General features: G+C 41.1%; 1 protein-coding gene across 1 annotated transcript in view; it reads right to left on the reverse strand.

Annotated features, from left to right (window-relative positions):
* Positions 1 to 14799, reverse strand: part of LOC122769432 — a 37896-nt gene that overhangs the window by 9125 nt on the left and 13972 nt on the right. Inside the window, exons 7-10 of the mRNA XM_044025953.1 lie at positions 6910 to 7059; positions 5657 to 5988; positions 2012 to 5545; positions 58 to 582 (exon numbers count right to left, since the gene is read on the reverse strand). Of these exons, the coding sequence (XP_043881888.1) occupies positions 58 to 582; positions 2012 to 5545; positions 5657 to 5988; positions 6910 to 7059 (4541 nt within the window). The remainder of the gene's footprint in view (positions 1 to 57; positions 583 to 2011; positions 5546 to 5656; positions 5989 to 6909; positions 7060 to 14799) is intronic.

Raw genomic sequence — 14799 nt, forward strand, 5'->3', positions numbered from 1 at the left:
CAAAGTTACAAATCATTACATAAATGAACCTGACACTCTGTTTGAGTGAAAGCTCACCTTGACAGGGTAAAATGAACGTATCCCTCCGGCACATACCGTGCATGATCTTCCCTCTCAGTTTGCACAGCTGATTGGTAGAGTGTCTGACTGTCATGCTGGTAATCACCATGGACTGTCTCGTACTGACGCTGGTCATCAGCTTGGTATGGAGAGCACGGAGAAGCATACATGGCACTGGAGTTCTCTCTACTTTGGCTTTCAGCTCCATACTGAAACTTGGAATCTGGGTTATCCGAGCTGTACTCGGCAGAAACCCCTGCTTCATAATAGCCCTCCGCCTGCTGAGACTCATGTTGCACAGCTGTAGCGTCAGTTGTAAACTCGGCATAGACATCAGTGGTGTTTCGCTGACTGCCGGATTTCACAGCTACGCAGGCCGAGTGCATGCTCTGGTTTTCAGTTCTTTGGTCGATGTGATGGTAGTTGTAGCCGTACTGAGTTTGACCCTGAGTGACATGGTGTGTTTCCATCCACTGATATGCAGCAGTCTCATTAGGTGTATGGGATGACACATCTTGATGTCTTCCGGAAGTGGAGGTGTTGGGGGGGTCATCATGCAGAGAGAAGGAGAAGAATTAAATAAATTCAAATTAAGTCCATTTACATACTTGTATCAATGTGTCTTTGAAATGTGTGTGATTGAATGTCACACCTTAAGAGTAAATGTCTCAGCAAATGCAGGCAAGAAAAAATATGAATGTAGTTTTGAAAAGTGTCCAAACAAAGTGTACTGCATAATGTGAACTGTAATTGATTGTTCCCAAGAAGAAAAAAAAAACTCCAAAGGGAACTTTCACTAATGCTCACATTCACAGAAAACTGAATGAAGCTACTATTTTATAGCCCCACATAAAATACCATTCATTCATATAAGATAAGAATAAACAGTCAGTGAGAACAGGAATAGTGTGATGATTCACTTACACAACACAATTCAAAACAATCGCCAAAAACAAGACGCATAAATATATCATACACTTTGCTAGTATTAACCTGAAGCTTCAGGGACAAACTTGTATTCTCTGATCCACCTACAAACACACAAGTTTACATACACATACACACACACCACCAACACCTTGTAAGAAAGAGAGCTAAGGGAGCTGTTTTCATTAGCAGTGGTGGGGCTCCAGCTGTAATGAGGCAGGTAATGCATATTTAATGAGGCATAAACAGATTTATAAACACACACACACACCATCTCATTCCTCTCCTCAGGGGGGCTTCTTGCATGATTTCGACAGTCTGCTCAGCAATGCTAATATTCCTTTGACATACTGACTTTATTGAGAAACCCAAAGCTGTAGAGATTTAAAAACAAAACTACATGAGCGTAAGGAGAGTGCGAGCGTAGCACATGTGCATGTGTGCTGACACAAACGTGCACATGCATGTTCATTCACTCAATTCTTTTTTTTCAATCCATCTTGAAGAACAGCAACAATTTTGGGAAGTTATTTCACCATGTTACATGTAAACTGGTAGAAAAAACTGCTGGAAAAAGAAATATAAACCTAATCCTGTTTTTCTTAAACATAATTATTCATTTTTTAGGACTTTCTATTCCTTTTGACTCCTTTAACCCTCTATAACACTTTTAATCTTAAGATTTCTTTTATTCTCACAGTTTGTTATAGATTGTAACTTGGTATTGACTTTGTACGATCCTGTTTTTAACTGTTTAATTTTATCTACAGCACCTTGAATCTGCCTTTGTGTATGAAAAGTGCTCTGGGTATAAAACTGCCGTATGGCAAAATGTATTAGAGAAAATTAGAAATCATTTGCAACTTGTATTGATTAGCTTGTTACAAAAAGGTAAATGTAGGTATTCTCCCTTTGACTAATTTTATTAAATTAATTTATACAATATTTAAACTTGAATTTTGACAGAAACAGAATGGGACAGAGTTTAGGACAAACATATGAGGATTGGAAGTGCATTGCTTACCTTGAAACAAGTGAATATCTATCTTGAGAAGCGCTGTGACTTCCAGACTGTTGGTCAGTTAACCACTTGTCGTGATCAACTGACCTAATGGGCTGTCTGTCATAATAATCCACCGTATCCTGTTGAAACCTGTCCTGGTTAAGGTCTAAAGGTGGTTGATACAGCTCCTCAGTGAAACTTAGCAGATCAGAAGAACCTGACTGTCCTTCTTGAGTCCATTTTGTCGGGGCAACATGCTCAGTATCAGCTTCCTCCTCCTGCTCATCCTCATCATTCTCCTCTTCCATTAAATCTCCAGAAAATGGTAATCCAAGTCCTCTTTCAGTAGAAATACCTGATTCACTTACTGGGGTGCCAGGCAAAGAGCTGGAGTGGGACGCTGAACTGTCGGTAAGTACAGGGGATTGTGTTTCAGATGCGACTTGAGGTGTATCTTGTCTCATTAACTGACCCCCCCAGTCTTGCAACTTCTCCAGTGAAGGAGGACACGGTGGAGGTGCAGACGGCGACTGTCCACCCTCATCTGAATCTTCCATTGAAATTTGCGAATGGACATAAACTTCTTCTCTGGTTTTTAAAAAGTTATCCGATGGATATCTTAATGATGGAGATATACTTCTGCCTGCAACACTTGACTTATCTTCATGTCCTTCTTCTACCTGTGTTTGACTGTTACCTGTTGGTCTGGAATGAAAGGCTTCTGAGGTGTTTTTTGATTGGCTGGGACTGATAATTTCTGGCACCATTTGATGCTCAGTGGTGGTACTGATTGGACTGTCAGAGCTTCTGCGTATCTGGTTTTGCCTACTCTGTTCTGTGTCCTCCTGATGCTCCCTCTGTGCACCTTGGACCTGGGACTGCAGGGCTGTGGCAGCATAGAAAAGCATGCTGAAGGTCTCCATGGTGTTTCTTTTTGTTTGTTTCTTTCCCTGTTTGGGCCTGTCATGCCACTCTCTCTCTGCCTCTTTTACTGCACCAGACACAACAATGTAGTCCATTTCTAGGCCTGAAGAGGAGTCGCCATCAGAATTAGACCGGACCTCATCTCGACTACCTGGCTGAAGGTTGTCAGGGCTACATTTCAGTGTGTCTCTCCTCCCATCAAAGCTAGTGTTTAGAGACATTGCCTCTGTTATATTGTTCTCCACCTTTATATTGTGTTCTTTATTAGGTTCTTGTTGGGTTTCATCTTCAGAGAGGGCCAAAGTGATTAATGGAGTATGTGATGATGAAGGAGATTCTGAGCTGTCCCAGTTCACGTGGCTTGAGTATAATAATTGGTCAGCCTGGACTTGGGTCTCAGCAGCTTCTCCTGGACTTGACTGATAGTTGGCTGTTGGAGTGTCAGAAGAAAAGTCCACCATAACAAATGGAGAACTACTGGATTGCTCAGCTTCCACTGATTCTTGTTTGCTTTTGTTGTCATACTCACTCTCAGTTGAGCTCCTCCTGCTCCTGGTCATTTGACCCAACTCACTAGTGCCCTCAAACAGGAATACTTGATTCAGGGATTCTTCTTCATCTAAAAATACTTTCCCGGCATTAGCATTCATATGATGTTGATCGTGCCTTTCATCAATCTGAACAGATTTAGTCACAGCTATAAAAGGGCTGGACAGCCCCTCTACGTCAGGTGCTTGGCTGGCATAGGTCTCAGGCGAGGATGCCTGACTCCAACCACCAGCTCCTATATTGTCATATTCTGAGGTGGAGGTGACCATGACAGGGGCAGGCAGTTCCCACATGTATGTGCCTTGGTGTGATGAAGTCTCAGTCTCTGAATGTTCAGATGTCAAGTTTTGCCTAAAAGACAGTTGGTTGTCTACAGTCTGCAGGTCATCCTCCTCTGATTCTTCACTGTGTTTGCTACCGTCTGCAGTCTCTATAACTATTTTCACATTGTGCTCATGACCTGCCCACTCCACTTCCTCCTGTTTTGGACAAATTACTTTACTCTCAAATCTTCCCTCCTCTATAGCTTTTTCTTCTTCTAACTGTTTGCTCGCCCGTGTGTCTGGAGAATCATTGGCATCCAGGGATCCAATGCGACTAAGGTCCTTTCCATTTTCAGGTCCCTCAGGGCTTGTTACAGTGGAAGAGCTGTCTTCCTGTATGGTGGTGTTCCACATCTGCATTCCACCATCAGAGAATCCAGGTGGACTTTCCACAGATGTACCACCAACAACACTGTGGTTCACACCACAGAAAGAACCTGAATTTTCCGACAAGTTGTCAGGGGTTGTGATTGGTGATAGGCTGTCATCCCGAATTGTCATGTTCCACATATCTAGTGATTCAGGGTAAGAAGTAGTGGTTCCACTGTCAGACTTAAGAAATCCCTTTTGAGCTGAGTAAGTCCAGAAGTCTAGAAGTTCCATCTGTTTCTCTTTCTTTCCTTGTAGCCCTTCATCCTCTTCTTTAGAAGAGTCTGGTGTTAAAGTGTTAAGGATTGCTTTCTTTCTTGACACCAACTGTGTTTTTTCTTTTGCTCCCATGATACCCAGTTTAGATTTTCCAGTTCCCTCCTCCTCTGGTGGCGTTAATTGCAGATCTGCCAATGTAATAGAGTTCCACTGATTCTTAATTTCAGTGTCTGGGATCCAGTTACCATGTGAATCATGCTGCTCAGTGACCAGACTAAGCTGAGGTTCCAGTCTCTTTTGCCGTTTCTGGGCATGCTCTGTTTTTAACATCTCCTCCTGTGTTTCTCTTTCTGTCTGCTGACCGATAAAGTCTTTGCCTCCAATGTCCTCCTCCATATTCTGTAGGCTCTCATCTTTGGTCCTATTTGAGGCTTTGTTATCAATCAAGGATACGTTTCCTTGTGTATCAAAGCCAAGTTCATCCCAGGTCTCTGACAAGGATGATGATACACTGTCCTTGTGCTGTAAGCCATCAATCCTTTCAGCTACATCCTCTGGAAAGAACCTGATCCCACAACTGCTAGGTGGGCGGCTACCTACCAGGCTGTTGACTGGAGTTGGGGGAACCACAGTGTCAGTCATCTCTTTTTTGTGGGTTTGACCAAAGTGGTCAGTTGAAGAATTTCCACTTTCAAGCCTGTCAAGTGAATTGGGATCAGAGAAATCCAGTAAGCTAAGTTCTTCAAGTTCTGATAAGTTGGAGCTTTCTGCGCTTGTTTCCCCCCGACTTCCTTTTACTTCATCATTTGCTAGTTCTCCTACTTCAGGCAACGAATGGTCACTGCTATGGAGGGGGTCAAAACTAAAGAGGTCAAAGTTGTCATTCCATTTTCTGGTAGAACGCTGCTTTCTCCTTTCAGGTGGGACAGGAGGGGAGAGCGATAACAACCCCAGGGGAGAAGGGTTTCTCAGGAAGAGTCCTCCTGGCACTGCTGCTGAACTTCCTCCTGCAGTAACCTCACCGAGTGGACTGTCGTCACTGAGGAACACTGAGCTCTCCTTGGAGGAGCGGCTGCTGCGGATGGTGATCATACCACTATCAGGGCTCACTAGCTCCACAGCACCACTGATTCCTACACCCCCTGTGTCCTCCTCACCATCTGTCATCACCCTATTTATAGAAATAAAACAACACAATTGTTGAATTGTGCCAACGTTTTCCTAAAATCATAATCAATAAAAAAATGTATGAATTACTTTTAGTCAGGAATGCATTAAATACCTTGCTATTGCCACTGCATCTGCACTACCTTCTTCTGCTCTGTCTATGTCAGAGTTGTCCATATCATTGATACCCGATGATCCCTGGGAGAACTCCACACTGCCTGCTACTCCCTCTGTGGAGGATGTCCTACTACTGGGGTGGCAGGCTAATACAGAGCCCCGTCGGTCCACAAAGTCCTTGAGGAGGCCCTGGATTTCTTCTTGCAGTAGATGAAGAGCATCAGAGGAGGGGGATGTGTTAAAAGGGATGTGGTAGACCTGAAGATTCTCCCTGGCCACCAGCTCACCAGAGAGAGACCAGCTGGAGGACTCTTCTAACTCACAGCAGATCTGCAATGAGATTCATATAATCTTATGACTACATTGATCTTCTGCTGTCTTGTCAGTAACACCTGTTCTGGTGGTTTCTGACCATCAGCTCCTGAGCAGCACTTTTGGGCAGTGATTCCCAAAGTGTGGGCTGCAGCCCTCTGATGGGCCATGGAGGTCATAAAAATTAATAATGTTAATTTAAATTGATGTTGACATTTTATGAATTTTACAAAGTTCCTTTGCAAATGTATGCTGATTATTAAGTGGAATGTAATATTGAATATATTTATTGATATTTAATCACAGTTTTTGCAGACCATTTTCAGAGTTAAATTGAGTCATTCCTAACTTTGGTAATAGTTACTATAGGCATTAACTTGCACTGGCCTTGTTCAACTACTTGTTAACACAAATGTCTAATCAGCCAATCACAGAGCAGCAAAGAAATGCATTTAGGCAAGTTGACATGGTCAAGAACACATGCTGATCATCAGAATGGAAAAGAAAAGTGATTTAACTGACTGAAAGTGGTGTGGTTGTTGGTAAACTGCTGCTACACTGGAATTTTCACAACCATCTTTAAATGGTCCAAGAAAGAGAAAATATCCAGTCAGTGAGTGGAAGTTCTCTAAAGAAAAATGCCTTGTTGATGCCAGAGGTTAGAGGAGCTTCAGCAGAAAAGGACCACATTGGTAATTTTGTTAGGTACGCATAACAAGTGGTTGGATTTTATTCATGAGGCAAAGCAGACCATGAGTGCCTCATTAAATGAATATTCTGCAAATTACAGCAATGTAAACAAACTAATGAAACAAGACACTACTGTTAATATAATCATCTACCAATAACCAGGGTCATTGATACAGGGCTTTTCCACCAAAGCAGAACTTCACTAAGTCTCACTAATGAGTGGAGTACTGTGTTTTGCAGCTGATTTACCTGGTTTAGGATTTCTGTGTTGTTTGAGTAGACAGCCACCTGCTGGTAGGGATGCTGAAGTGTGTCACTGATGGACAAGAGAAGCACTAGCCCATCAAGACCACGACCCTGACTGACTGATTTCATTCCCTCCACATAAACATGCCAGTCCTGAAAGAGAGAAAAGGAAGAAAGGGAGAAACGACAGATCCTTTTTTAAATTATGACAAACTTAACTTTGTTTAAACTTCATTAATTAAGAACAAAAAAGTGGAACAATTTTATTTTATTAAAACGATTCCCTACCACTTTGCTTACAGTGAAACTTTCTTCGGCCGCTGCTGCCTTTTATTGTGCATACGATTCAACTTTTAACTCTAAAATCTGTGGTTTGGAGCGAGCCTTCATCTGCAGCAATGAGAGACGAAGCTGTCAAAGCGCACAGAGGGGTAGAAAGGCACTTTGTGATTTATTGTTTGGGAATTAACTGTTTGCTCTTAAAACAGCCACCATGCACAGATTATGGTAATTCGGTGACACACACAATGATTGATGGATGGGAAAATGCATTAATTAATTGTTTTGTTTGTCAAGGGAACTTGTTTTTTTCTTCCTCTCTCAAATGATTAACAGCAATATTATAGCCACAATAATTTGCAGTGCAGGATTATGCGTAAAGTGATACTTTTGGGAGCGTGTTTGCTTGATTATTCTGAATCTGTTGTGCAACTGTTTGTTTTGTGAAGTTCTCAAAGATTGTTGTTGGGCTCATTTGGGTAGAACTTTTAAACAAAAGAGATAGTTGTAGTGATTCCAGCAGATGAGGTTTGGCGTGTGTGTGAAAACATTGTTTTCTTTCAAATAGTCCAATGATCTACTTGACTTTGAGTGTGTATACTTTCTTCTGTGATACAGTGTATGTGTGTGTGTGGCCCTTCTCTTTTCTTGAGCTTCTGTGCGTGTGTGTATTTGTATGGGTCCACTGAAAATGATTGATGAGCGCTGTAGGCGCTGTGTCTGCCCAGGCTGTGTCAATATTAACCTGTGAGGATGAGGGGACTTCAACACTCCTCCCCCTGTTCCTCCATGCCTCCATCTTTCTCTCCCTCTTCTCAATATGGCTGCTGTCATCGTCAGGCCCATCAATCGTCACATACACACACACAACTGTCACTCCCCTGACACTGCCATTCCTCAACACTGATATCCTGATGAGTGCAATGAAGCTTCCCAACATTCGTTAAAACACACATATTCACTCACTTAAATACAAACGCACATAAGTTGGAGCACATGTAACCCGAGCAACATGAACACACACACACACACACATACAAATCCACCAGTCGTCTTCTGTAAACTCAACGAACAAACATGTGCCTGTATGTACACATATGAGTACTGGGAAAGGCAATAAAATCTTCATGATTTACAGTACATCATAAACGTAAATGTTCAAATGATGCCGATACTCTGAAGCTAAAAACCCAGCTGCGTTTGTACAGTATGCGCACACACATACTCACACTCAGTGGCAGGGAAACGGAGCCAGAAAACGAGCAGAGTGCAAATCTGAGAGATAACACGCAGGGCGACAGTCTGTCTGCCATTTGGCTCTTAACTGAGTAAATTACTACTCATATTGCCTGCCCCCCACCCCCACCCTCTTTCTGCCACCTCCAGATTAACAGATTGACTTTTCTTATAAATTACCAACATGTTAGCGATAAAAATCCACTTACTAAGTGTCTAGAAGAACCGTATGATCTGGACACAAAAACTTGCATCTCCTCTACCGAGCTTAAGCTAAGAAAAAAAAAGCCCCTTCACTTTACTTTGTATTTACTTTTGTCATTTAAGAGCAAACGCACACACGAGAAACAATATCCTGCTACGGCACACATATTCAGAATTTAAACATTTTTTTTTTTAGAAAGAAAACATTCTGCAAACAAATTGTTGTGTTACTGCAAGAGACAAAGTCCTTAGTAGTTTTTAGTGAGAACAGTAATTCATTGTATTTTTGAAAAAATATATATAATGTAATATATAAGGAAAATATTTTATATATATTTTCAGCCTTTGCACACAGGATTTCTGTTCATTTTGCATTAAAGCATGGACATTTCGTCAATGTCTTCATAAAGTTTATTATATTTAGTAACCTTTCTGTGGCACTGGCTCATGTTAGAGCAAGAATCCTGTCCTTGCCTATTGATACGGACAGTAAAATGAATGAAAATGAATGGACACACTTGTTACTACTCTCTCTACGGTCTAACATCATATTTCACACATTTTCTTTTCTTATGATTCTGTCTGTCTGTCTGTGAGCAGCACAACTGTAAATATAAATTGTTGTAGGTTAAGGCCTCAGGTAAAAATGGCCAAAATACCTTGAGGGCTGGGACGGATTATGTATGAACCAGTTGGCCCCTGCTCGTTGACTAGAAAAGGGCTACTAATATGACTCAGGGGCCCCTAATAGAAAGATCACATTACTTAACCTTTGTTGTTTGACTAAGGGCCCCATCACGACATCGGGGTGGATATCATAGCATAAGGGGCCCCATGAAGACATCACATAATAACCAGTGTTATTTAGCTTCGGGGTCCGATTAACACATTGATGCAAAGCTATTAGGACAGTTGCACAGAGGCTTGGGCTTCAGGCCCCCCTGAGGCCTCGGCCCCCTGGGCCTGTGAGGCTGGTTCAGTAATCCAGGCTTGCTTGCAGGGTTGTTGGTGTCACTGTGGGAAAGTGAGGGACCTTGACTGAGGTTTTCACTCTCTGAATAATTCCTTCCTGTTTTTCTTGTGTTAACTTTTTTTTTCTCTTTCTTTTTTCTGACATTGTTATCCACCTCCATCACCTGTGTTTTTCAGTCACACTTTGCTTCTTCATGCCTCACTTTTACATATAGTTTGGAAATTCATATCCTCTCCCACACTGGGCTTCATTCTCAGCACACACACACACACACACACACACACTAGTTGTCTTTGCTCCACAGGTGGCAAGTCTTTAGCGGCTGCTTGCAGTTCTCCCAACCTGCCATCATTATGCACAATAGCCTTAGGTAGAAAACTCGGGCCTCATAACTCACGCCCCGCGCGCGTAAATTCCCGTGCAAACACAGTCAAAGCAAAAACACATTTCCTGCTGTCGCCAACATCTCCGGCAAAGAATTAATCAAGCGTTCATCCATTTAGGCTCTTTGCATACCCTTTCCGTCAGAACCCAGAACGCTAAGAGAGTTGCGAGTTCTTCTCAGGCGATCGTCTCACCACCCTGATGAATCTATCAAGCGAGGTTTGATTTATACATCTGTCTGTGATCACAGCGGTACAGCTACAGCAAATGGGGTGGCAAAGAGCGAGCTGACACCACCCTGCTCAAACACACATGCAAATGCGCAGGCACGCGCACACATGTGCAGTGTATTCTATTTACCACACACACACACACACAGAGTATATGAAGTTTTGGAGAGACAGAGGGAAAAAGGGAGGGGGGTATAAAACTTTGCAGGGAAAGAGGCTCAAATGTCTTTCCGTCTTTCTGATATGGGCCTTCTCCGCATGCTTCATTCACTCAGGCTCGTAGTGCAGGGAGTTGGGGGCACAGACGCAAAGCATTGAATCTATAAATGTTTTGTTTTGTGTTGTTTGTTTGCCCTCAAAGCTCGAGGAAGCCACAGGGGGAGGAAGAAAATGGAGCAAGATAAAAACAATGAACGTTTTTGGAGAGATGATGAGGAGGAACCATCAGTGTAAGTAAGTAAAAAATATAGTATATGATGACTTTTCTATGCAGTGGTTTTCCAAACTTGTTTAAATGCCACATTTGTGTTTATATATCATAAATCACATAATGACAAAATATGTCAAATTCCAGACATAGTGATGTGCATACTTTTTTCTTCTTTTTTTTAACCCTGCTAATGTGTCTAAACCATGAACTAACAGAGTAATGACATATCATCAGTGTGTGTTTATGTGTGCTGAATTGTAATGATGAATATTTCAAAACATCTCTCAGTTTGACGTGGCTGCAGCAGACATACTTTCAACAGAAATAATCAGAAGTAAAAAAATAAAATATTAAGGAGCAGGGAGTCAGAGAGGAGCCGAGAGATGGAGGGATAGAGGAGCGGGGGGCCCCTGGCTTCCCGGTCTTCAATCTTAGTCCCTGGGAGGCCAACCCTGCACCTGCTGTCTCCTCGTGCCTCTCATCATAAAGGCATTTAGCAAGTGCTGTGGCTGCAGGCCCCTTCATTAGCGACCATAATTATTTGCGCAAGCAGTGTAGGGGCAAAACTGGCCCCGCATAAACAAACAGAAGGGCCGCAGGACTGTGAACAAACAACGCATTAGAGACAATCAATGTCGCCAACGTGAAACCTAAACCAAGCCTCAGATGCAGAGATGTACTTTTACACACACACACAAATTACCAGCTGAACGAGTCTGGTACAAAGAGTCTTTCCTCTCACTGATATTAATGTATTTTGTCCCTGATTCAAGTACATTTAATTAACATCAGCATCACTGAACTCTAGCAATAAATGAAGAAAATATTGCTTACTTGTGAACAAAAGATGATTATTTTTGTTTTCTGGAAACACTGGATACGTTTTCAGAAAACAGAGTTAAAACTTTTCTCACACTGTTTGTCTCTTTAATGTCTCAGGAGCGATAATGACGACAAAATAACTCTAAAACAAAATGTAATAGATGTCCATATTAAAAATTCATAAAACACATCATTCACAAATTCATGGCCGTGTGTGTGTGTGTGTGTGTGTGGCTGCAGGCTCCTGTCCTTCCTACAGTTCATCAACTCCACAGCATGATGACTCTTCATCCGACCAAAGCTTCATCTGCCAGTGCTAATTACTGAGCCATGAAAACCTTTGGTACACAAAAACACACACTAACACACACACACACACACACTTGTGTTGACTTATACTCATTTGGACAGCCTAAACAAAGATACACACACACACTATACAAAACACCTTTTATATTAATAAAAAAGGCCAAAGCTGAACTTTAGCAGCCGACACCTACTTTTAAGAATTGACCAAATCCGTTCCTCCAGTGTAATGTATTCTATTTATTGAAGTGTATTTTTATGTTCAAACTTTTTATCTTGCAATGTCCTTTTATGATTTTTATCTTTTCCTGCTGTGTCATCTCGGCTCTGTTTTAAAAAAAAATTCTAATTGTTTTCTATTACGTAATTACTTAAGTATTACCTCATTGCATAACATTTGCTATACAAACAAATTTAACTGTGGTTACTTTGGTGACGTAGGAGTAAACATTTTCTACAGTGACATAACCACGACCTAAACAGCTTCTATAGAAAATATACATTATATCATGATGAGGTTTTGTAATTATATAAGAAGTGACACAAGAATAGACAAAGAAATAACTATAAATAAGAAGGCTACTAATAATTCCAAGCATGTAAAAAGCATTTATATACTTATGAGTAATCTAATATAATAATGCAGTGTTAAAGATGATAATAGAGATTGATTCAAAAGGAATACGATATGTATTTGCCTTTACTCCTCATCCTTCTTCACACCATTACATATCTGGAACAAGTCATTAGGACATCTTGTACTGTTATTTATTTACAGAAAATTCAATTGTTTTGACAGCTGTAATAGAAATGACAAATAGTTGAGAGTTTATTTGTCTCACAAGATTTTTTAACAGCAGTTTTGTTGCGGAAAACATCACATACCTTAACAGACAACTTCATTTTTTTATATATACACAAATATTTGCTATGTTTTGTGGTCATTTTTCAACATTTTTCATGGAAGAAATATCTTCCTTTGTGACTTTACTGATTATATAGAGACGCAAACAATACACAGGAAACATCCAGACAGACTCAAACTCCCTTTTCACTTCTCTCTTCCATAATAGCGGAGCAGAGAGACTGACTAATGTATGTTTATACAACACACAAACGTACATTAGTCAGTCTATATACGATATGTCCATATCATTACACCACGCACACGCTGAAACTCCTTCTTCTGCTAACTAGGCAGTCACAGCCAGAATTGTTTCACCCCAAACTCTAACTCTGTCCACATTAACTGCCTTCAAACACACACACACACACAAGAAAAAAAAAACACACACTTTGACAAACACATAACACATAAACCATTAAAGTCTAATTGAATCTAATTTATTTAGTTTTCTGCAAAGAATCATTTAAGGCAGAACTTCCCTAAACCCCCTCAATGGATGATACTCTGATACCGTTTTACTCTCTTTTCAAACACAATTAAAAAATAATATATAAATATATACACACTGCAAATGACATGCATATGAGGAGTTCATTTTGGAGCCTGATCTCAGGTCATTAGTAACCCACCATGGCGCTGTGGAGTTGGAGGGTCCGCTGGCGACACACAGGCCCCTGGCCATTTATTCTATATTAAGTCTCTAATGGCCTCTTTCTCTCTCTGTCTCTCTTTCACTCTTTCCCTCCCTCGACACACAGCATGTAGACTCAGCGCTGGTAAAATATGCACAGAAAGTCCGGTGCTCACACACAGACAAAGCCATTCAAATGAATGGTTATTTATTCGCTAAACGAGGATCTGGGTGTTTAATGTTCCTTGGACGTTAGGTAGTTTTCTGGGGGAGGCAGAGCCATACCCCTACGGCTACAGACATCATTTATTTTACACATAGCCTAATACTGCACACTAGGCAGCCACCGAGAAAAATGGGCTTTGAAAGTGAGAAGGAGATATAAAAGAAATAATAAAATGAATTAATGATTTTTTCCTTTTTTTTTTGTTTTGATGGAGGTGGTAAGCAAAGTTGCAGTGGGGAGAAAAGCAAGGGGTAAGGAACCCTGTGTGTGTGGGTGTGCTCACATCTGTTACGTCTCTAGGACCTGGCATAAACCCTGACCATGTCAAGACCAGTAGTCCTCATAGAGACCGAAATCTGGTCCTAATGAGGCAGAACCACATCTCAAAGGAACTGGTTTAGATTGGCTCAGATTTAAATTGTGGTTATGGCTAAGGTTGCTTTGTGTAGACCAGGGGTGTCACACGTACGGTCCGTGGGATAAATCTGTCAATATTTCACATAATAATTAGAATCGAATCCTATATTTTTCAGTCCCAGATACCTGTGGCTAAATGTTTGCGCCTTTGTAGATCCACTGTGATCTATGAGGTGTAATGCACATGTGTAATAGGTAAACTTAGTAGGTAAACATAGTATTATTGAATTACACTAAAATTACACTAAAAAGATACTTCATTAAATGTAAAAGAACTTGCTGTTGATAGGTTATTATGCTATTATTTCACTGGTCCAGCCCACTTAAGATCAAATGTGGCCCCTGACCTAAAATGAGTTTGATACCCCTGCTTTAGACTGTCCAAATGAATGGTAGTCACTGCAGTCTTTAAAAGGATAGCTGTGTGAAAATGTGTGTTTTCTGTGTTCTTGTTTGTTATTGTATGTGTATCTGTGAGGACCAAGAAAAAAAAAATGTATAAACCATAGGGAGGTGAGGACATTTTGGGAAAGTGAGAACATTTTTGTCTGGTCCTCACAACTTTAAAGAGCTTTTTGGGGGTTAAGACCTGGTTTTTGGGGTTAGAATAAGATTAAGGGCATTTTGTTGTGGTGGCTAAGCTAAGGTGAGGGCTAGGTAGGAAATGCATTATGTCTATGTGTCCTGAATAAAAGGGTTTCACGAGAATGTGTGTGTGTGTGTGTGTGTGTGTGTGTGTGTGTGAACACAAATGCAATGAGGAGAATCAAGAGGATGTCAGCACTAGAAATCTGGAGAAGTTAACACAAACATGTCACAAATGCATGCAAACCATTGTTTTTATCTGT

The sequence above is a fragment of the Solea senegalensis genome, linkage group LG5, assembly GCF_019176455.1.
Source record: "Solea senegalensis isolate Sse05_10M linkage group LG5, IFAPA_SoseM_1, whole genome shotgun sequence".
Classification (NCBI taxonomy): domain Eukaryota; kingdom Metazoa; phylum Chordata; class Actinopteri; order Pleuronectiformes; family Soleidae; genus Solea; species Solea senegalensis.